We start from the raw sequence: 23,948 nt of genomic DNA on the forward strand, positions 1-23,948 counted from the left end.
TTTCAGTCGTTTTGGGGCAGGAAAAGAAAAGGAAGAGGAAGAGGAAGAGGAAGAGGAAGAGGAAGAGGAAGAGGAAGAGGAAGAGGAAGAGGAAGAGGAAGAGAAAAAGAAAAAGAAAAAGAAAAAGAAAAAGAAAAAGAAAAAGAAAAAGAAAAAGAAAAAGAAAAAGAAAAAGAAAAAGAAAAAGAAAAAGAAAAAGAAAAAAAGAAAAAGAAAAGGAAAAAGAAAAGGCCTAATTTGCATTCTCTATCTAATTAAGTAATGTAATTACAAGATACTGGGTGATGAAGCATCACCACCAGGCCAGGACAAAAGCCTCAGTTAAGACAAAGCTGGATTTCAGCTTTCTAATTGAAGGGCTTTTCATCTGATTGACCTGACTTGGTAAAAACATTACATGACACTCAAATGTTGGGATTTATGTTCTTCTGAATTTAGTCTTGGTCATTAATATTGGTCATTAAAGATGGGGGTCTGGAATGTAACTGGAAGGAATGTAACAGAGCAGCTTGCTTATGCACCAGAACACTGTCTGGTGGAGTGCTACATGCACAGCTGCTTATAAAATAGACCTTAAAGAAAAAGGTTGATGTTTTCAAATAAATCACAGGGATCGTAAAGTGTCCCATGTTGCCAGTGCTTGCTAGGACACTGAGTTAAAGCACTTCTTTTCATCCTTGTGGATCTGGTGTCAGACAAAAAAGGAGCCTGTAACATTTCAGATGGCTGAAATAGTGGTCATTTATCCGTGTTACAGCACCATTACACACACTTTGGCCAGAATGTATCTTCCAAAAGTGCTCCCCTGAGAAAAGTTAGTGGTTCTGGGTCGGAAACAAACTGTTGTTTCTTGTTCCAAATCTGTCATGCGGGACACACTTAGTGGTGCTTGCAACAAATATCTCCAGCATTAGCCATTATCACCGTTCCCTCACCAGGACGTGCCAAGGCAACCATAACGTAATCACAAAGATTGGGAGAACCACAGCAGAGTTTTGCAACTGTGGAAACCATGCAAGGCTCTTGACAGCCAATCTTTCAGATAACAGTAGCTGGAGTATCACCTGGAATACACAACATTGAAGAGTATTCACAGGCAGCAACAGGCTGGCGTGTTCCAGCCACGGGATGAGTCATGAGCAGAGACTGAATCCAGGCAACCTGGCTGTAAACAAATAGCAGTTTTTTTTTCAGAATAAAAACTTACAGGCAGTGGAACACAACGGTAACAACATCTCCACCTTCTTTGATGCTTATAGAAACTTATGAGATCTAACCACATGAACCCGATGGGCTGTCTTGGCTCAATCATGCTTTGCTTTGGTTTGGATCAATTTTTAAATTGAAATTTAATCAAATTTCTTGGAGAGCAGAACCCCATGTTTCTCTCCCTGAGACAACTGCAAAAACTATGATTTCTCAGCACCCTTTGAAACAAGCATCAGCCAACTGACTGGGACACCCAGGTGTGAAAGTTTTGTACTAATTATATGTATTTTCAAGGGTAGAATGATTTCTAATAGTCAATAAAGGATACACTGGAATGGAATAACTCAAGGTTTAAATAAAATTACCTCAAAGAAAGCTACAGCGCCAGAAAATTGGTTGTTTCACCGATTCTTAGCATATTTTCCTTTGTACACAATATAGGCTTAAGTACACCAGCACGGCAGATCTTGTAGGCAACTTTGCTGAAAAAACATTGGAATCATTCCAGACTCTAAAGCGAATTTTATTTCTTGCTTTCTGTTCTCACACTTCTCTGGCTTGCTGACTCAGCCAGGATCTGGGAGCACCCGAGCACTGTGAGAAAGGCTGACCTTACGATATGCTTGGCTTACATCTGACTGACGTCTCACTTTTAGCATCAGATTTCCAGAGAGAAGCTGATGCATTTACCGATTCCTCCTACCTAGCTTCTTATTCATGATCTTCTTTAAACAGTTGTTACATGCTTCTTGGAGCGCTATAAAGTGGCAAGGTTTTGTCATGCTGTAGCTTCATTTCATTCTCAAAAGCCAGCTGATTTAACAAAATGACAATCCCATTTAACTATGTTAAATGCATTTGTTATGTCACTATCTTCTCATGAGACCGTGCCCATCATGTTCAGACAGGATGATCAGCACCATTCCCAGGCATTTCCAGCTCCAAACGCATTACATGGGGCTGAGATTAGTACTCTAATTCGTTGTTATCCGAATTGCAAATCCAGTGTTTTGTGTACCATGTGAACTTTATGCATTTAAAAAGCAATGCCAGCACTTCAAAAGACTGATTTAGCACCCGGTACCACAAGACACTTCCCATCTTCACACTATTTGCACATTACTTGGAGCACAATGGTCCTTTTCTCAGCCTTTATGCACGACCCAGGAGGCCGAGGAGTGTGTGGGCTACTGAAGAATCACTTACACTTCCTACAGTGTGACCCAGGCTTTTCTGTTAGTAGGTAACTAAAGCTCAACCAAAAAAAAAAGGCCCAAATCAATCCTTTTGCATCTGAACACAAGCCAAAGCAGCTGAATAACACTTTCTCTCTCTCCTGCATCCTGTTTTCCAGGACAATATGCCCAACTTTCAAGCCCCACCAAGGCCCTGTTAATAGAGTAGCTTTGTTTCCAGGCCCCCTAATGAGCCTTAAACTGGGTGGAATTAATTGTTTATTTTCTTTGTCTGTCAGGCATCGTTAATCAAGCTCTCCTGAAGCATCATGCTTCTTTCCAAGTCATAAGCTTCAAGAACACTGGCCATAAACTGCCTCATTTCCATCCATGCTAATTGCACGTCAGCTTGCACCCTCAAACGAACAGTAACATCTCTCCAGACCTGTATTTGAGCACCCTAGTGAAGCAGAAGGGGACATAATCCAATACCTTCACTACACAGTTGTCTGGGAAGCTTACTTCCAAAGGAACAGGATCACCCGGTGCCATCCAGATTGCTTTGCCTCCTTGTTTGCCTCCTCGTTTGACCCAAGCAGACTTCCCCAGCGCTGGAGCACAGCATGCGATGGGGGCACACTGCATCAGGAGTGGTTTGTGCTCCTCAGATCACAGCCACCACTGCAAGGACCACATCAAACTGATACAACATTTGGTAATTCCTTACTCTATATTCCAAGGTCTGCTTGGAAGCTCACATGCAGCACTTTTTTTTTTTCCCAACTGGTTCAATCTCAGTCTATTTAAGGAACATTTTCCTTTTCTTCCAATCTGGGGATGTTCTGAATGTGGTTGACCTTAAGATGCAGTAATAATTATTTATAAAGCACAATGCTAAAGCATTTTAGAGACTTCCAATAAGGCAGCATTGAAGCAATAAGACAACCTTTTTGTGGTCCATCAGCATGCTCTGGTGTGAGGCCTCTGCTGCAGTATGACAAGTACACATTTTGCCAGGCAACACAAGAAGGAATGCTTCCAAGACACACACAGCCTGGCAATGGAATAAATACACCCTCCTCTCTCTGCTTCCTCAGCAAATAACTGGTTCAGGTGAGATTTCCTGCTCAGACACAATAAAAGCAGGACAGGCAGGATGGTAGCTACAAGCAGGCATTGCCTCCAAACCATCCATTAAAAGGCACAGCAGCTCACCCTTCCTCCTCTCCAACCTAGAGACTGTAAATTCAGGTTTCTTCATAACAATGGGACAAAGCTGTAAAGGTCTTCAGCCTGTGAAGATTTTTCATGCCTGCACCACAGTCCCCAGCTGGTGCCTCTAGGCATCTTCCTGATCCAATGAAACAGCACCAAATGTAAGCATACAGATTAAAAAGATGTAGGGTCTGACTCAATTCCCACAAGGACACAGAAAAGGCTCCCACAGACTTCCAAAGGACGAGCTGAATCAGAACCACAGTCGCAGACCCAATGATAATGATTTAAACATTTTCCAATAACCCAGATAACCAATGGCTCTCTGAAAAAGGCAATTACAGGGAGCCCTCGCAGAGACCTAAGGCAAATTAGGATTTAGCCTCAAGCCTATTTCTGGATTCTCTCCCAGCACAAACCTCTGTCCACCTGCTCCAGAAAATGTCCGAGCTCTGAGGAGCAGTTCTGACATTTCTGTGCAAATTGCTGCCTTCGCTTTAATGAACTGGCAACAGGATGCATCAGTTCGGGTGAGTTACAACACTGAATGACAGAAGCATCCCTTCTTATTTCAGCATCCACAGATTTGATTCAGATTTTGCACTATTTCAGATTTATTAACCCCAAAATAGGTAGCAAAGGGTGGTGTCTGACTGCCCCAACCTCTGGGGAGCTGAGACTTGGGGCTGTAACCTTGCTTGCTCTCAGGTCCTGAAGGTGAGAGCACAACCGGCCCTGTTCCAGACCCACTGTAGACTGGGAATGCTATGTATGGTAGAGATATTCCTTATGATAGTTTCTTTAAGTTCCTTTTTTTTTTCCATCATATGAATAAGCTTTCTGAATAAGCTTTGGAGCTATACTGACTCTCTCCTGGCAGCCATCACCAGCTGGGTTTTCAATAACTCTTCCCAAGTGCTTTGCAGATACATAGATACAAATACTGGAGAGGGAAAAACCACTCCAAGCTGAAAATACACCATTTGCATTTCTGGTAACACCTAGAAAAAGCCTCCTTCTTTCATTGATTGTCTTTTGGGGGCTGATGTTCTGAGAATACCCTAACCCGCTTTTCATTTATAATTTCCTTTGCAAGTTGTAGAAAGGGACAGGGTAGGAGTATAAAGCAGTCAGGGACAAACACGCGATGGTAATTTGGTAATTCTACACTCACTTTATTTCAGCAAGCTGCAACTACTGCATCTATGTAAATCTTCTCCCATCTCTGCTGTCCTAAGTCAGCAAAATCTGAGGGAACAATGAGGACCCACGATTCAAGAGTTCAAATCATTACACTTGTCTGTGTGAGAGAAGATGTTGCTTTTACAAGAAGACAGTTTCCCATGCAGTATTTGGTATCAGCTGTGCTGAAGACCCTAGCAGACATGACAGATGCCCAGCACACCTGAATACCAGCCCAGGCAATGCTTCATTATTGAAAGAATAAAAAATGATTTACAGTTTTCCTCCAATCCACCTCACATAATCCATATGAGATCATGCAAGTTAATATGAGTGCTCTCAGGTATTAGGGAAAGTGATGCAGACTCCGTCCCTAAAGAACTTCATTCTGCAGTGGAGTCTGTGCAGAGAGATGATGAGAGCCCTTATCCTTTCCCTCTCCTCCACCCAGCTTCAGCACGGCATCCTCCCTCACCTGGGACCCAGTGAGCCATCCCACAGCACAGCAGCTCTGCCATGGTGAGGACGGAGCTCTGATAGCTGGGGGGAAGGAAGGGATGTGCAGATCATCACGTCTCATCTTAACAGAGCAGAGGCAAAGCAGGACTGGGCTACAGCTACCACGAGGAGCAGCAGGGTACAATACCAGCACTATGCACAGGGCTGCAAGAGCCTTGGCTACTGTAGTGCATGACCCACTCAAATCTCTGCCTCTGGGATATGAAAGTATGTGGGGACAATATTTTTCCAGAGAAGTCATGAAAAAGGGCAAGCATGCAGAAATCCAAATGTCAATAGCTGATGCTCATCTGTAGGGCTCCAGTACCACATTAAGGGCTGGCAAAATACACCAGAGGCAGCCAAGAGCCTTAGTCCAGGAGCATCCCGTGTCAGCCCCAGCAGATTTCTGCAACAGCCACCCAAGGAGTCAAGAATTGCACATGAGGGAAAGGACTGAGTGTATATATAACAGACTGTGCAAAGGTGCTTGGAGAATCTATTTTGCCTTCTTTCTAAAAGAGACTTCCCCTCTAAAATAATAGGATGAAACAATGGGTTATAAACATTCCAGCAATTCACAGCGATTCCCAGATAACACTCGGTTCCCTTCTTACATACAAAAAAGATGGCTTCAGGCTTTTGTTTGCTTCTGGTTTTCAAACTGGGGATTTATCATATGCAGTGGAAACAAAGGAGCAGAAGCTGTATGTTTTATAAGACAACTTCTGCCAGCACACTTTTTTGCTTGGAGTGAATCATGGTGTGTAGGGGTGTGGGCTTGGTTTGTGTTTATGTTTTTTAAAATTAACTCAGCTAACCATTTGTTCCATACTTCATTTAATTTGCTGCCTCTCTTTCAGCACTCCTTGAAAGATGAGCTTTGGCAATAAATATAGATCTGTCAAGTCTGAAACACAGGACTTTAGCAAGCACTGCAGGCTAGCTGGAATTCCATAGTGGACTATTTGCTTCCTCTTTCAGAGATAAATCAAAAGAAGAGGAAAAAGAAAAAACAGTAGTAGACATACCTATACTGATTACCTTGCAGGTGGTGCAATGAGAAGGTTGTATCACATTAGCTATATTGACATTTTAACAGAAATATTTAACAAAGAACTGAAGGATTCAAAAGCATATTCCCTGTTTACCTTGTTATTCTTTGCTTTCACATTCCCGAACTTGTTACCATCTGCAGATCTGATGTCTCCCAGCAAACCCACATTACCACAGCCTGGTCTGCTTGATTATTAGGTATGCCTGTTCTCCCAACCTACTGGAGCCAAACTTCTTAGCAGAGTACTTTGCTCATCTGTTAAATAGCATCCCTTTTACACAGAAATATGCTTTACTCATGACGTTCACGTGGGAAATGGCAGGATTTCACAAGACTGGGAGAATAGTCTGCAACTTTCCACCTTCAAGTTCTTTCTTGCTTTAAGAAGCTGGTGTCTGTCTGCGAGGGAGAGGGGTCCTGAGCTCTCAGAAGTTTCTGCTAAGAAGTGTGGGAAAGTTAGTGCCAAAAACAAGCTTTCATTCAGGACAGATTTCTGGCCAAAATGGTCAGCTCTCAGAGCTAATAGTAGTATTACGACTAATAGATGTGGATATTCGAGTAGCCAGAAATAAACTCTCAGCATGTGGCCTGATCACTCCAGATCATTTCTTCAAGTGAAGCTGCTCAGAACAAGAGAATGGTGCAAATGGGGCTACGTACTCTTCCCAGTGATGTTCTGGACTATCAGCCAGCTCAGGATGCTCAGCCAAAACACGGGTAATCAGGTACTATGCTCATGAAAACACTATCTAGAGAAAAAATAATCACTTATTAAAGCAGAGTTTATATTGATATAGAGGGAGAGAGACAAATATTTAGCTATTTGTATGGATGGAAATGCATCTTAGTAAAAAAACTCCATGAGGTTTGTACGCTCGGTGAATTTCTCTGTGCTGTGACTCTACACTGTGCAAGCAGCTCAATTATTTTTTGCTGATTTATTGTGAAGCATAAACCAACAACCCCAATGTGCTTGCCAAAAGCCAAATGGTTGCCAGAAGCTAAATCAACAAAAAAATGGTTTTGCAGGTGAAAGTACCAAAATTTGTATACTTGCAGGTGCAGAACTAATTAAAAGGCGTGCATAAAGGGAAGTCATTTCTAAGCAGGTGTTCATACTTACAAAACACAAATTAAGATATATACATGCTTTATTGAAGTTTCTATAAACAGAGCTAATCTAGAGATCTGCCTAAATATGTAACAACTTTAAACAATTTTAGATTAATGAACAAGTTTGTTAATGACTTTTTATATAACTTTTATTTTAGGAAGTGTTAAACAGTGTTATAGAGCAGAAATGTGCAGGTATCAGAGACAAAGTGCTGGAGGACTCTTTTCTCATTTTTCTACAGAGAAGTGGTGCATTGACGTAAATTGTCAAATTCCATTATTCAATAGCATAAATGCGAACTTCTCAATATCATCGCAGTCATGTTACTTCTGATGATTTCCTTTAGTTAAATTTATCGCCAGCTATTTTCATCCATGAAACCGAGTGCATTTATGGAATTACTCTCTGATACAGTATTTATTTGGGTCCGTTACTTTGATTGTTTATTTATTTATTTATTTTTGCTATGCATGATGCATTGTTGTTTTCTGTAACCACCACCTCCTAAACACTCTAAAACTAGCCTTAAATCCTTAAATTTTGGACTGATTCTGTCCTGTGAGAGCCTATTACTTAGATCTTGGAGGATGGGAGATTCACTCTTCATTTACTTGATGAATAATCTCCCCCATGTTCTTTTCTTGTCACATGAGTTATTTCCTTACTGCATAATTTGACAGTAGGACAAATGAAAATGTCCTTTTCTATATGCTTGTTTCCACAATATATTATAAATAATTTACATTTTCACTCAAATTACAGCCTTTTGATTGTTCTTTATACATTCAAATTTTATCAACACACTGCCAGAAACCTTTACAATTTGTGTGCCTTCAGTGTCCACCAGAACTGTAGCTGCTTTCTGCCTCTGTCTGCTTCCATTTACACTCCAAACCTACACTATGTGGATGTGTACTCTATTAATTACACAGTGACAGCATTCACGGGGCACTAGACACTGTCAAAATTTGAAGAAAGGCAATCCCTGAAGACACGGTTTGCTATTTCTACTGAATGACTGTAGTTTCTGGACTCTTTCAGTATTTTTGTTGTCACCACATAAAGGAGTTTTCTGTACAGGATTCTATGGGCTCTGCCTGTGCCAACTTGCTCTTTCTAGCCACGGGTTTTCATGCTAACTTGGATGTGTATCTACTTATAGTATGTATCTACTTATATTACGTTATCTACTTATAGTAGCCTCCCTACTGCTTTTATTTCTGCCAGCAAATGTTTCTTCGCATTTCAGCTCCTAGCCTTTCTCTGTGACAAACATGCATACTGTCTTAAAAGAAAGGAGGAAAAAATGTTGAGAGAAAAGCCAGTGTTTTGCTCCTTAAATGAATCTTAAAAGTGAAAAATCTGAAAAAATGCCTGGTTAGTCACTGCATAAAGAAAAAAAAAAAACTGCATCAGCTTTTCTCTGATGCTTGTTCTCATTAGTATTTCAGGAATTCACCTTGTTCAATGTGGCATGTCCTCACAGTTAGAGATCAGACCTCCAAGAAGGATACCGAAGTGGCAGGGATACCACGTGAAGTTGTGATTATGTTTACGACCTTGTTCAGCTGCTGCAGCCACTGGGTAGAGCACAGCCATACAGCAGCTGCAAAATACTCCATAACACCTGGTAGAGCTCAGGACTATAGTAAAAAGGAGTAGAGGGGACTTTTCTAGATATGGGGGAGTTTGTATCCAAGGTTGTAGTTTGGGTCCAGAGTTAGTATTTATATAAATCCAGGAGAAATCAATTCATCAGGCTATTTGATTGTGGTTCTTTTGTCACTTCCAAAACACTGGGGTCTGGATTTCCAACACAGTCCAGCTTTATATTATTTATATTTATTTATATTATATTGTTCTCCCTCTCGTTGGCTACAGATACGCCACTTCCACTCTGAGCTCCTGTATACTGATGACGATATATATTAATCCTTACTATATTAGTCCTTTGGGGCTAAGAGGCCCCAAATCCTTAAACTAGAAATCTGCTCTGAAAACGTAAATGACATCAGGCCAGGTCCAGTGCCTAACAAGCAGAGGAGGAGAAGACATTAACTACAGGACCAGGTTCATTGCAGTGAGACTGCTGAGAACCTGAGCCTGAATGCATGGCCATAATGTGAGAAGTCCAATTGGTTCTTCAAAAAATGCTTCCCTCTTCTTTGGGCTACAATCCAGCTGATTTTGCAAAATGTCATGAAAAGAAAGTTGTGGGTGGCTTTTTTTTTTTTGATTTATTTTTTTTAAAGCTAGCCTAATTTTAGATGACATGTTCTTTCTTTAGAAAGGATGCTTCCTGCCCAGTTATAAACCTGAACAATTTACAGGAGTTAAAGGCTTCTGCACTTGGCCATATGCGTTTTTTATTAGCAACGCAGTGACAAGCCAGCTTGAAAGCCAGACAGACATGTGACTGCCACTGCCTGTTTTAGGTGGAAACTCTCTGTTATTAGAAACAGCAGAGCACGTGCGTGGGCAGGAGGGAGCAGGGAGGAGAGGTTTAGGCTGTCATTCTTTAGGCGTGACCCAACTGTTGAAATCTCTGGATCGCAGCTGGGCAGAAAGGATGAGGAATGCCCCTGCCTCTCTTGGGGAAATCAGTCCGATGCTACCAGGAGCAGTGATTTGTCTCTCCAGGAATGTTGCCACATGCAGCAATTAAACCTCCTCTATAATATGATTTAAACAAGAGGATATTCTTCCTGAGAATCTGCCAGATAATTGTTTCCTCTAAGTGCCTCTGAGAGGCGAGGAAAAGAACACAAAGAGGAGTCCTCAAAACGGGGTGCTGTGGCTGTGCCGAAAGCAGGTGAGGGATGCTGTGTGTAGCTTGACAAAATGAAGCAAGCCTGACAACTCCATCATCAGTTCCCCAGACATATCCATCATCTAGTGTAAAAGGAGCTAAAATTATGTCTAATCTCCGTGCTATCATCCACTGCCTTTGACAGAAAGGAAACAAACTGATGCATTTGTCATCCCACATGCCATAAGCAGACTTCCCAACAAACTCCAATGGCTTCTGCTATGATATAAGAGGACAAGAGACCCACTGTATAGCCATGGATTGTTTTCAAGTCTTTTTTAAGCCTTTTAAAGTTTCTTGAGAATCTCTCCCAAAACAAAACTCTTCTATCAACAGAAACTGTTGTTTCGCTAAGTCTCACTTGTTATTTTTATGAACGTGCATGATCAAAGGATAACAGATTTCACAGTTAGGGAAGAACAGTTACCCAGATCACACTTCAACCACAAGAGGCCAGGCAGCACAACACACCATATGTCCAACATGCACCCGAGGGATACCTTCCACTCGAGCAGCATGTCACGGGTGTTTTTAGGAACATATTGTCCAGCAATTCAGGACACCCCGCAAAGTGCCTTTGCAGAGATCTTACCTGTTCAGTGATGAAGGAGCTGGAAAAAGTGACAGCTGACCAGAAGAAGATCCCACAGCTGAGGATGATCTTTCTGTTGAAACGGTCCCCAAGGTAACCAAAGATGGGCGCCGCAACCATGAAACTGCAGATGAAAACTGCAAAGGGAGAAAAGGAAAGAAATCATTAATAAACATCAGGCCAAGAACATGAAAACTAATTTTCTGCAAGCCAAATCCTCTAGAGAGCAGTTCCATGTAATTAGATGTTCTGCAGCCCTGGCTTACAAAGTCAGGCGATCTGATAGGCTTTCAGAAGTCAGTGTCTTCTTAATCAACCAGCTTTCTCATTCCCAGAGAAACTTCAGGCACTGATCTTGTGCTATGTCTGAAAACATCAGCCCTTCACCGTCTGCTGTGAGCACAGAATCCAGGGATTGGCAAAACCAGGGCAGAATAAATGAAGAGCTTCTGCACAAACATCCCTGAGAAGGTGAAGTGAAGGCTGAAAGGAATTTTAAACAGAAAGCAAAACATGGGCTCCTTGTTGGTCATTGCAGCAGAAACCAGAGAGAAACAGGCCACAAAAACTGAAATTCTTTCATCCATCCTACCAGTGCATTAAGGCAATCATGAGGCAGTAAGGAAAAAGTTTTCACTACCAGGTTCACTGTACTGGCACCAGCCCTGTAGTTAGGCAGAAAGCTCTAGTTCTCCTTAGGTGCTTTCACCAGCATGGAATTTGTATTTTCACACGTCCCTGAGCAACTACTTCACTAAAAGAAACAGTTCTGACCTACAATTCCCTCACAGGCCAGGGATGTCTTTAACTGAAAGGCTATGAGTTCCCATTCCCCCAGGCTTCCCCACCAAAACAAACAAACAACAAACAAACAAACAACAAGCGTTAACCCAAGACCTTCTGGCATGTAGGAATGAGGCTCCTGGTAGAATATTCCCTGCAAAATCTCCTTAGCTTCAGAGTTCACTCCTCCAGCCTAGACCTGTAACACCACCGAAAATACCTAAAACACGGTGCTCACACCATATTCACAATTCATGTGGAACTTTGCAGAAATAACCAGGCTGATATATATTTGGCTTTTGTCTGCATTAGAGATTTGATGAGAGATTTGGATGAGAACAACTACACTGCTTTTAGTGCTGTTTAGTTATCCCAGGATAAATTTTGGCTTTTACTGCCTGCCTTGGGTTCAGCTAACCCGGGAGGATGTGGGTGGGACACTGGAATACCTGGGGACCCACCTTTGGTCACAGAGTTATGACTCATGTTGGGTAGTTCCAGGAAAGCAGGGTGGGCTTTTGGCAGTGTCCTACCTTAGCCATCTATTTTAAGAGTGGAAATGGGTGGGGGGAAAATAAATTAAAAAAAAGGCAAGAGCAGGCTGCACACTCCTTTGGTTGGAATGTATGCATACAATTAAAGTGGTTTGGACACAAATTATGAAATTTTCATGGATGGTGATACATGATAGCCCAAAAATATGCAGAATGCTCAACTGTGAAATGATCTAAATGTCTCTTCCTTTTTAATATATGAAGATGTCAAAGCTGCTTTATAAATAATATATACCCATTTACATCTACTTTGTAAGCCATGCAATTGTGTGTATATCAACTTTGCACTGTGATGTTTATGGTGGGAATTACAGATTTACTATTTTTGCTCCTACAGTAAAATAAACAGATAAAGACACAGAAATGTTCATATGCAAAAAGAAGTACATGCAGCATTACATCACAGTAATAGTACGGACGATCTTGCTGTTAAGCTAGCACAAATTTTGGCTTACAAACCTCAGCACTGCAAGGGTCTAACTGCACTGGCCCCAGTCCAACAAGGCACTTAAGCACACGCTTATATTAAGCACTTTAGAGTCATCGGCTCCGTGGTTAAATGCTTTTCCTGAATTAACACCAATGTGCTCGGCACCTTGCAAAGCTGGTGCAGCCTCCTGGCACACAGGGTATGTGGCTGTTTATTGGGAATGAGGAGCAGAAAATGACTCTGCCTCTGCCTACTGCAGTTTGGCCTTGCCCTTGGAAGGACACCGAAATTCATTCGCCTCACAATCAGATCTCCTGCCGTTTTTATGATGTAAAAAGACATAAAGCTAAAAGAGCTTCTAAGGGAAAATTAGAAACATCCAAGTCAGCATCCCACCATTTCAAATATTGAATAACCCGATTAATTCAAATCTGAGACACACAGGGTGTGATCCAAAATTCACATTAATCAGACGGCTTATTAGCTTCAATGACCTCTGGATGATAAATGTGAAGTCTAATTCTGGAATTTGGGCAAAAGTAGGCAAAAACGCACAAACCTGCTCTTTCCAGTAAAACAAACCCAAAAAAAGATCGTCCAGTGCCTCTCCAACAGCATATAGCCTGCTGTTACTCAAATCCCTTTGGAGAATTTATTTTTGGAAGGTTCTGTTCTGAAATGAGCTGTGAGTTTTGTCACCAGTAAACAGCCAACTTGACAGCTCCACAAGGTGTAAAACGAAAGGACAACAGAACCTAATAAATAATAGATAATAGAACACAGCTGTCATAATAATAAATGCAATTGCTATCAGAGTATTTATGACCCAAATATGCATCAAAGCATTGATTGACTCAAATAAATGCAGAGTATGATGGCCGTGCGATCTGTCAAAAGGATCTGCCTGTTACAGGCATTTCCCATGAATCAATTTTTGCAATTACTCCTGCAAATGACAGATGAGACTCCTGAACACTAGACACAGCTCTACAACAAACAAAAAGTGACTTTACAGTCACTGCAATGGCTGAGTGGAGGTGAATGAAGCTAGGCCATGTTACCAGATGGGATGGAAACCTGGCTTACTCCAGAGCAGGAGCTGGGGTTCTAAGACAAGTGAACACCATGAAGGACAGATCTTATCCAGAAGACGGGAAATTACCTGTGCGTTCAGCTGGGAAGAGAAGGCCACAGCACAATGCAGAGGGGTGTACTCCAGTAAAGGAGCCTGGTGCTTGTGCCAGCCTCTTCCAGGCTGGCTCCTCTGCCTCTCCCACAGCATTTTCTCCTTCTTGTATTCACCCTCTCCTGTGAGCATCCCAGTGACACCACAGCAGCTGCTGCTCCGGATCAACCCCCTGCCACAAATCTTTTGTGTTAGGAGAGAACTGTGACAGAAGCTGGCATTTCATTTGCCTCTTCCTAATCAACAGCTCCTCTTCCATTTCCACTTAAAGCCCTCTCAGAACGTTACCAGCACTTGAAGAGACGTACAGAGCAAGCCAGGGCAGAGTTAGGAATCCACTGGGATTTGGGATAAGACACTGAAAAGGCAGGGACTGCATTCAGAGCAGCTGTGGGCAGCTATAGCAACGTCAGTCACCATTAAGTACGCCATGCAGCTAATTTCTTAGTGCTCCATCTCCAACAGTGCCAGCAAAAGTGGCTCAGTCCCAGCGCCGGGTGGAGCTGAGATCCATTTCTGCAGGAGCAAATTACCGTGTGACACATAACGAATGCCATCTCAGGAGGGAGGTTCTTTTAAGTACAGGTATTTTCAAAAGGAGATCACATTTGTCTTCATACCGCCCTTTGTGGCTTAGCCACTAAAATGCCAGCCGTGATGAGAATGCAGGAAGAGGGTAATTGCCAAACAGGACGGCTCGGTGTCTATTTCTGCCTCTGAATGCCTGTCCCACCCCGTACAGGTGCACGAGCACCTTCATAGCCAGCACTGCCCAGCTTTTTCTGTGCACAGCTGGAATTACAAAAATGTGTAGCTCTAAAAACCATCTATCTTACACTCCCTTCCCTCTCCTCTGCCAAGCACACAGTGGATATAGAAAGCATCCTCCCCTGCCTCTTTGCGTACTTCGTGTGCTTCTGACATCTCTCAGGGACTGCAGGCAGGGAGCTGCCGCTCAGCCAGCACCTTCCCCTGTGGAGAGCTGTCTGTAACCACCGGGAAAGTAAAGCCCAGAAGTGGAAGCACAGGAGATGAGGGGAGAAAGAGAAAGCACAGACCTTTGAGCTAACAGCCCCAGAATGTTTCTGCCTACTGGAACTAGGCTGGGTCGCTGTTATTTTTCTCTCATTTTCCCTCCAAACACAAATCTACCAACTTTGCTCTGCAATTGTTGCCTGTAAGGGCTCTGACCCATCAGCTCTGCACCCCTTGGTTCCTAAGACACTGCTGCCTCTGTCTCCGTAGCTCTTTTCTTATGTGGACTGATCAGCTGCTTGTGTCTCCGAGGGGGGCTCTCCTGCCCCCAGGTCACCCACATAGTGTAACCCTGAGGGAAGAGGCATCGACACTGACACCCGCAGGGACTGCACTTCTCCCTTACTGGAAGGCTGAGAACATTACAGACACCTCCGGGAAAAGATCCCTTCTTTTGGTTTTGACTTCAAGCGTGCAGGATTTATTTTTTCCTATCAGGAAAAATGTTAGAAAGGTTCCGGTAAAAATAGCTCACTTGCTCTAAGCAGGGATGCTCAACAAGAAAAAAAATAGTGGCTATCTTTGAGCTCTGAGTCAGCATGAAACCATATATCCACATCTAATTGAGTGCTGACAATGTGTTTGGCTGTGTGGAAGGCAAACCCAGACAGCCCCTGCCTCAAGGGACTGGCAATCCACCTAGACACAGCAGAGAACTATGTGCTGCGAGGTTGTTAATATTCTCCCAACAACAAATTTCCAAACAATGAGAATACCAGAACACCCAGCTCATTCAGATGGGATAATTTACGGGTGTGTGCAAGCACAATCCTGCTCTTTCTGCATGAGACGCTGCTCCGCTGGGATTTGTTGGAGCCATTTCTACACCAGGGACTTGGGCTCGTGTTATTCAAGCTGCTGTTGGTATCCGCTGACATCTGCCTGCAGAGGAATAAGGCTCTTCCAAGAGCCCATCCAGCCCCACTGTCTCAAAGACATGTTTTTCCAGTGCCTCTTTGATTGTTTTCATTTTCATTACAGCTTTATGCTATAATAATACTCCTCAGCACATACACAGCACATTTAATCACAGTGAGGCTTGGGACAATTTAGAAAGGAAGTCAAATATCATTAATTTCTACTTCAGGGGTAAGGAAATTAAGACACAGGAAAAGGGACCTGCCCAAGATGAACTACAGAAATCTCAAACCCATGTGGGTCTTCCAGCTTCAGCAGTGTCCTGTTTACAGGACCTTATCTATGCTAAAGGTATTTTTGAAAGTCTACTATCACAACTAAGAGTGATTTTTTTCTTACAGCACCATACGAGCCAAGCAAGAACAAAGATCCTTTGGCACAGCTTATCATTGAACCTGAGAGCTTAGACACAACACAGTGATGTGATCAAGGGAAAAGAGATGTCTGACTACAGGGCAATCCGAGGCCCTGGGAAATCTCAGCAACATGATTTAAAACATTCTTCCTTTGACGGATGATGAGTTCTTACAATGCAATTGTTTGCGCAGAACTTTAGCCTCCAAATCCTCATTATCACAAACTCTACTGTAGGTATGCTGCTATATCACCCTCTGCACGGATTTTGTTTTACTTCATTTCTGATTCAACAGCCAACAGATGGATCATGTTACTGCATTTTGCCAAGTGCAAAACACAAGATCACTGGGTTCCAGACTATCGTGCAGACTAGAAGTTTCTGACAAGTGTAAGGAGCTTTGAAACACACCATCAGTTCCATATGTTGTGCAAAGCTGTGATATACTAATAGCATCAAACCCAGGAGCATTAAAAAAAAAAAAAAAAAAAAAAAAAAGGCTTGGGAACACACCACATCAATTGGACTTAGGTACAAATGTTTGTTTTGACATGGCCAGGAAAGCTCCCCCAGACCAGAACGAAGGATGAGATCAAACAGAGAATTCCGTAACTGCCAACCCTTGTGTGCTCGCATCCTCAGCACATTAATGAGAACAAAAGCAGTGCTTTAAAAGGTGTGAACCTGATTACTCACACTGTTTGCATTTCTCTAGTATCTCCCTGTTTGGCAGGACCCTTCAGGTTGTGTTTCCCTCACTGCAGATGCCACTCACCAGCATTAAAGCTCCAAGATATCCTTTCTTCTCCACGGGGAGCATGTGGCACCATGAGGTGCCAGTTTTCCTTAGAGCAAACTGACACAAAATATAAGCGACATGTTTAGGGTGAAGATATACACACACAGCATCGACATACGTGTTTACATCGAGAAGACGGCTGCTGTACGATGCCGCTTGGTTCCCTTTGCTGTGACAGGGTCAGAACCCAGTTACAACAACGTGCCTGTAAAGACAGACGAGGCCTGAACACAGCTTTCCTGGCAAGTCCTCGTCTGGCATCAGACAAGATGCCGCCCAGGGAAGGACTTGATGCTGGTAATTCCCCCCCTTTGCCTCACTGCAGAACCCAGACCCTTCCGAGAGTTAGCCCTTATATTCCCAGCAAAGGATATCCTGAAGACTTGCTTTGTTCCCCTCAGCCAACAGGAATAGTTGCTTCAGGGGGAATTGCAGGGAAATCCACTCCTTGGAAACAGAAAATCAGGCAAGAATAACCAGAAGACTAGTCCAATAACACATTAATAACCCCAGAGCTTTGAGAGAAGCTGTGCTCGGCAAAGAACAACCACAGCCCAGCTGCCAGGTGGAAGTTGGAGCTCTCAGAACTGCCACGTACAGCACAACACACCACCAGCCCATACGGGGCGAGTATGCGATGTATGGCTGTGAGCCATATTTCACTCTGCATTGCTGCTGAGGGATGGAGATGCATCCCTCTTCAGTACCCAAAGCCTAGACAACAGCTACAAGAAAGAGCTCTAATGAAGGGGAGGCCTGGAAATGGAAAGCACGCTTAACCAGGAGCGCTGCGGCCCACAGACGGGCATGGCCTGCAGCTTCTCACACGAGTGGGCTTCAGACAACATCACTCAGCTACAGACCAAACACTGAACATTCACTCCACAAATCCTCCTGCAAGTACCTGTAAGATGTGAATACTGTCATTCTGCTCTGCCAAAGAGCCGACTTCAAGAGCTGTTCAGAGGACAAAGGGAGGTCTGAGCAGCAGCGAGGGGTGGTTGTGACAGCCGAGCTGCCGGCTGCTGACCCTGATTGTCGCTGTCACCAAAGGCTTGAGGCTGGCATATGCCTGCAGCCAGCAGTATTGCTGCTTGTAGACAAGCCAGGAACACAGAAACGATCAGGTACAATGTGCTGCAGAGAACATGAGCCTTGCTATCATGTATACTGCCTGCCACAGAAACCTCAAGCAAACACGGTGGCTGCAGCCTGCTTTCTGCAGGCCTGCCTAAGCTGGTATGTTAACAACATCATGTCTGTGGTCCTCACGTCTACGGCCCAAAGCACACCAGTGCTCCCTAAATGCTGGTAATGATCCTCCTTTCACCTGGGCCTTGCAAAGAGGCTAAAATGTCTCAAACCACATTTGAAATCAGTCTTGGGGTTCTGATTCAGGCAATCAGTGCTGTGGAGGCAAGGAAAACGCGGCTGTGAATTGGAAGCTGAGTGTGGTATAACAGCAAGATCTAAAACAGAAAAGGAAAAGCTTGCATTTTACTGTGCTGTTCAGTCTCTCTGGATGTCCAGCAAATTTACTTCATGCAGGAGCTAACTTGCTACTAGATTAAATTTTGAACAGCTCTATACAGGCAATGCAATTTAAAAAGAAAAAAAAGGGAAAAGAAAAAAACAAACCCACCTTCTGCTTCTCACTTTGGGAATTACAGTGATTACATTGCCACTGTTTTAAAGCGATTTGGAAACCTGAACATCAATAAACCAGCTACTGTGTTACTAGAGATGTGCTTCCTAATACAATGCTGCAGGCAGCAATCGAAAGGAAGGGTTCTGGTGTAAGTCCTCCACTTTCCTTGTGCCTACAATGGCCTAACCCCACAGTGAGCTGCTTCTGGGAGTCCAGCAGACAGCCAACAGCAAGGAACATGTTTTGGAATGAAATAAAAAGTGTATTTGGTAGCAGATTTTTTTGTTTCCTGTGGCTATGCAGTATGTTTGATTGGGGGATTAAAACTTGCATGTGAGAACACGTGAAGAGTAGACACCACTGTGTCTCTCCATCAGACTCTCCCCATCAAAAATATCTTCACATCTGGGTCAGTTCCACAGTCTGCTTCACTACATGGTGGCCTAAAAGAGGGGCTAGGAACAGCAGGCTATGGCAGTCTGCTTTCCATGGCAGTGACATACAAAAGCATGCAAAGCTATTGCCTACAAAAACATAACATTGCTGACACTTAGCAGCAGAACACAGAAAATGAGCTTCTCTGTCTGTTTAAACCCTGATTTTGCATTTCTTACAGTATGGAAATGAATGATTAAATAAGTCAAAGCCACTTTTTTTTTATATCCACTTCCACTTGGAGATGTATTTCTGCAAAAAGCTTTTAGTGCAGTTTGATTTAGACTCCTAAGCAAAGTCGATGGAAGGACTCCCGCCTGATTCAGTGAACATTAGAGCTGAGTTTTTTGTTTCTGTGTAACTGTTTACGAATCCCCAATGCATCACAGATCAGAGCCTCTTTGCCAGTAAACACATTCTAATACTCGTAAGTTTACTGCATCCCTAAAACATAAAGGGTTATTACTGGGAAAAGTAGAGAGAGTATCAGAAAACTGTCCAGGGGACAAAACAGGTCCTTTCACAGTAAAACATGAAACATACTGGGAAACAGACAACTCATGGGGGCTACAGAAGAGGTCTGGCACCATGAATGCTATGGAAAAGGGCAAACCTGAAATAACTCATCATTAGGAGACTGACCAAGAGGCAGCTGCAAAATTCAAATCAAAAGGAGATACTTTACGCACAGAACTTAACTAAACACTGGGATGTTATCACAGGAGCTCGAGGTTTATGTTATTTCAAAACAGGATTAGAAAAAGTCCACTCTGAGGGCTACTAAAGATAATCTCCCTGTTTAGAAAGTCCTCAGCTATCCAGTGGATAACTTATACCAGGGAATTATCACCATGATCCTGTCTTGTTTATTTTATTTTTATTTTTATTTTTTTTCTTATACATGTGCTACTGATCACAATGGAAGGCTGAATAATATATTAAAAGGACCTTTGGTCTGGACTATTCCTTCATTATTCTAAATAAAAATAAAATTTTAAAATAAAAAGACATAATTGCATCTGCATCATTTCTGCCAGCTTGATTAGGTAATGGTTTATTAATGTGTTACTGAATTGCTCCTAGAATTACTTGTAAAAGCTTGAATGTAGTTCACAAAGTTATGCTTCTAAAACTACAGAGGACCTTGTCCTTGCCCACACGTACTCTCAGGGTAAAATAACACAGCACCTGGTCAGTTAACAGAAGCTTTGTACCCTGGAAGTTTCCTCTCCATTTGACTTGACCAGCTTTGCTGTTTGAGAGCGCTGCAGGGTCGCCCACCTGTTCCTGGCTGTACGTCTGTGCCCATGCAATGTGTGACATGGGGTTGGTTTTTGCCACTGAGCAATCAGTGGCAGGAAAACCTCATTAACTTAGCTAGCCAATTAGGATGGATTTGTTTTTGTTCTGGTCAATCCCAAACTAAACAGGAGATCCCAGAGGTACGCAGCTGGTCAATAGCTTTGCAGCACTGCGACATTACGAGCGACACTTCTACAAGATTGGTTTTGCCTCAACATGACCGAAACACACATAAAACGATCTTAGCTGCTGGTACAGAAACTGCCAGCCATCACTCCTGGCACTCAGGAAGAAGAACACATTTGAAAGGAGATTTGTTTTTCCCGTTCTGTGCAGTTTTTCAGGATGTGCTGCACACATGCTGTCCACAGGAGAGCTCAAATCCCAACTAAAGCTCTGGCAGGGATGAGGGCAGGGTAAAGTCCCTAGAGCCAGGGTGCACGGCTAAAGAGAGCCAGAGAAAAGCATTTAAATGACCACATAATCAAAGGATCTTTATTCTATTCATTTCTCTTGCACCAGCACCAGAGCTCGTGTGGCCATCAGGAGAGCAAAACTGGGAAGCTGCTGAGGATGGAAAACTAACCTTAGGGCAGGAAGAGTTCCTTAGGGCAGGAGCAGTTGTGTGCACCTTTGCTCACGAAGCCTTTTCAACCCCAGTGTGTACTTAAACACACCACGAAATGACAGCCTAAAGCTGATAATGTAGAATAATCTAAATCCCTTGATCCCTGGAATTTGTGCTGCGTGCCATGAATCAGATTTAAGTAGCAACAAAAATGCTTCAAATCTGTTATTCTCTTAATAGAAGGGTGTATCATTCTTATCTGGTATAACAATGGTCCTTGCTTCCAATTTCAGAGTATTTTCATCCTAAAATGGGGTTTCCCATCCCTTCTTGCCACCAGACCAGACTAATCCTACATGCCACCTCAATGAACATTTTAATTTCAAATCATTAACTAGTGCTCAGTAGGAGTCATTCTGTCTCAAAGAGAAATCAATCTCAAAACCTCCTCTTTGGAGCAATGAAAGAATAGGAAAAAAGTGAGATGCATTAATAGTTCAGTGTATTACTAATAAATTCTTTGCTACATTTAATTTACCAACAGCAGCAGCTTCCTATGAAAAACAATACCATAGGAAGTGCTTCCCCTTCTCTCTAAAGTGGAATCAGGAGCTTCTCATGCCATGGCACTCATGGAAACTTGCTTAAAGAAAAGTATCTGATATATTCGTATCCCAGAGCTTTCGTCAGGCTTCAGGTTTGTTTGTAAAAGGAAACACACAAATAAATGACTATTTTGCAGTACCAGTGCCTTGTTAACCTCTTCCCATGAGCTCCTAATAGCTGCTGGTTGTATTTACAAAGCTGGGGAATCCCTGTAGTGACCAAACGCATCCCTCGCAGCAGGCTGTACGAGCAGCTGGGGCACAGATCAGGTGAGTCAATTCCAGCTCCGCAGCAGGGCAGGGGATGTGCTGCCTGGCTGCTCTTTCTGTGAACAGTCCCAGCCAGGAGCAGCCCCTCAGCCATCGCCTTCCAGCACGGCTCCAGGCTCACGGGGCATCTTCAGGCTGCCAGCCCTGAGGGCGATGCCGGTGGGCAGCGAGGGGATGCTGAGAGCGGCAGGACAAAGCCCCCCATCAAAGCCCTGCAGATCCACACTGCTCCATGCGTGGGGAGGACACATCCCCTCCGGGCAGCCGGCGGGACACATTGATTTTCTTTATTGTTATTGCAGTTCTTTAGGGATCCACTGTACCATCTACAGCAGGCTTGCCAAAGTACATGCTCCTGGTTTGGAAAGGAAGATGGCTATACTCTCATTTTAATTAGGTAATTGGCTATCAACTAGCTCAGCAGCCTCATTTACAAACATTTTCTACTCTGGTCAGGTTAAAAGGATGAAATTAGACTTTGCTCCAGTGCACTCCAGATCCTGCTAAAGTGCAGGAGCAGAGCACAGACGTCGGGACAAGGACTTGTATTCACAGTGTGTGCTTCTACACGTGCAAAGAAAAGTGTGCCAGGGTTTGGCAGCAAACTCCTTTCGCATTGCTCTCCTGCAGAATTGTTACCTTTCCAACTCAAGCCATATACATCTTCAAGAGTGCTTTTGGCAGATCAGGAAAACTGTATCCTTTAAAAGCAATATAACCTCAATAACTAAGAAAAGTATTGGTCTGCAGGGAGAAAATGGTGATTCATCTCTGTATTGTAGCCAACTTCCTTCATGGAGATCAGTTCAGATCTCTAAACAGACCAACTTCACCCTGCTCTTACGCTATCTGCCTTGAGTTATCTGGAGGAAGGCAAATATTTGCCAGATTAAACTGAATTTTAAAGGGTGAAAATATTACCCCTTATCACAAGAGCTTGGCGAGAACATCTGATGTAGCTGATTTTTATTCACTACCTGGTTCTCGGGTGTACACAGCACTGCCATGAGGTACTGCTCTTAAAATTTCACCACGTGTGGCTTTACACTAACTCCCTTTTTGTAGGAATAGAAATCACTGTGGAATAGACACATGCTAAAATTCACAGACGATGTGGATATAAAAGCAGCTGTGGGTAACTGCTTTTGCTGGGTGTTAATCCAGCAAGCAGCCTGGGATGGTTTTACTTCCCTCAAAGTTTTTCCTCCAAATTTCCCCTTTCCCAGGGGATTTAGTGCTTCTCACAGACAGATTTGTGGAGGAAGCACATACATTTCTTAACGCCGCCCCCCAGACCCTTACTTCTAAAATACTGCTTGCTGATTTCAGAGGGAATTTCGGTGTAGTGTCCTGCTCCTGCTTTTTTTCTGAGATGGCAGAAAAGTAGAGAAAAGATGTGAAATACAGAAGCATCTAGCTCAATGACAGCTCTTGCTATGTAAGCTACCACCCAAAACTGCATTCCTTTTACAGAGGAACTTTCTGCAGTGCTGGCTGGGTTTCATTTCAAAGCAGCAATGGGAGAGCTGCTCTCTCGATGGAATCTCCCAGTTTCTCCCTAACGGCAGTGTCCGTCGTTCTGCCCAAGGCGCTGCCACTGTACACAGAATAATGAATCCCCCAATAAAAGACCTTTCATGTAACCTCAGGAGACCACTTCATAAAAACACAAGAACAATGGCAACTGATAAGAAAGCCGTGTAATCTGGTATCCTGTCTGTGACAGTAACAGCGAGCAGATCCTTCCGAGGAAAGTACAGAAAATCCCTACGCAGGCAGCTGAATCACTTAGAGGCTGGTTTAAGCCCTCAGGCTTCAGGATTTCTCTCCCTCCCAAGAATTAATTTAGATTATTATTACAATCTGTTATCCACATGAAGATCTAGCCTTTTAAGCTCCGGCCCTAACAACACTCCTGGTGGTTTTCATTTCCACGAGCTAACCGCTCGCCGGTGAGTTTGCAGAGTGGTTCCCAGCAACTGACCTCTGCTGACTGCTTCTGCATTACGAGGAAAAGATAAAACACACAACCTGCCTTCACGTGCTTTTACACTCCCCTCGTTTTTAAGAATGAGCAAACGAATAACGCAGATTATCTTTAAAACTTGTCCCCTGAGGGGGAAGTGAGGGGCAGGCATGTGAAGGCAAAATGTGTGCACACAGAGGCAGGGGCTGGCCGAATCGGGCCAGACACATTGGCCAAGAGTGT

General features: G+C 43.3%; 1 protein-coding gene across 2 annotated transcripts in view; it reads right to left on the bottom strand.

Annotated features, from left to right (window-relative positions):
- Positions 1-23,948, bottom strand: part of LOC311421245 (sphingosine-1-phosphate transporter SPNS2-like) — a 134,923-nt gene that overhangs the window by 62,909 nt on the left and 48,066 nt on the right. For both annotated transcript variants that reach the window (XR_014684764.1, XM_084492930.1), the window contains exon 3: positions 10,852-10,988. Coding sequence is in view for 1 of the 2 variants with exons in the window: in XM_084492930.1 (XP_084349056.1) it covers positions 10,852-10,988 (137 nt within the window). In the remaining variant the exon portion in view is untranslated. The remainder of the gene's footprint in view (positions 1-10,851; positions 10,989-23,948) is intronic.

This window comes from Aythya ferina (assembly GCF_964211825.1).
Source record: "Aythya ferina genome assembly, chromosome: 19".
In the NCBI taxonomy this organism is placed as follows: domain Eukaryota; kingdom Metazoa; phylum Chordata; class Aves; order Anseriformes; family Anatidae; genus Aythya; species Aythya ferina.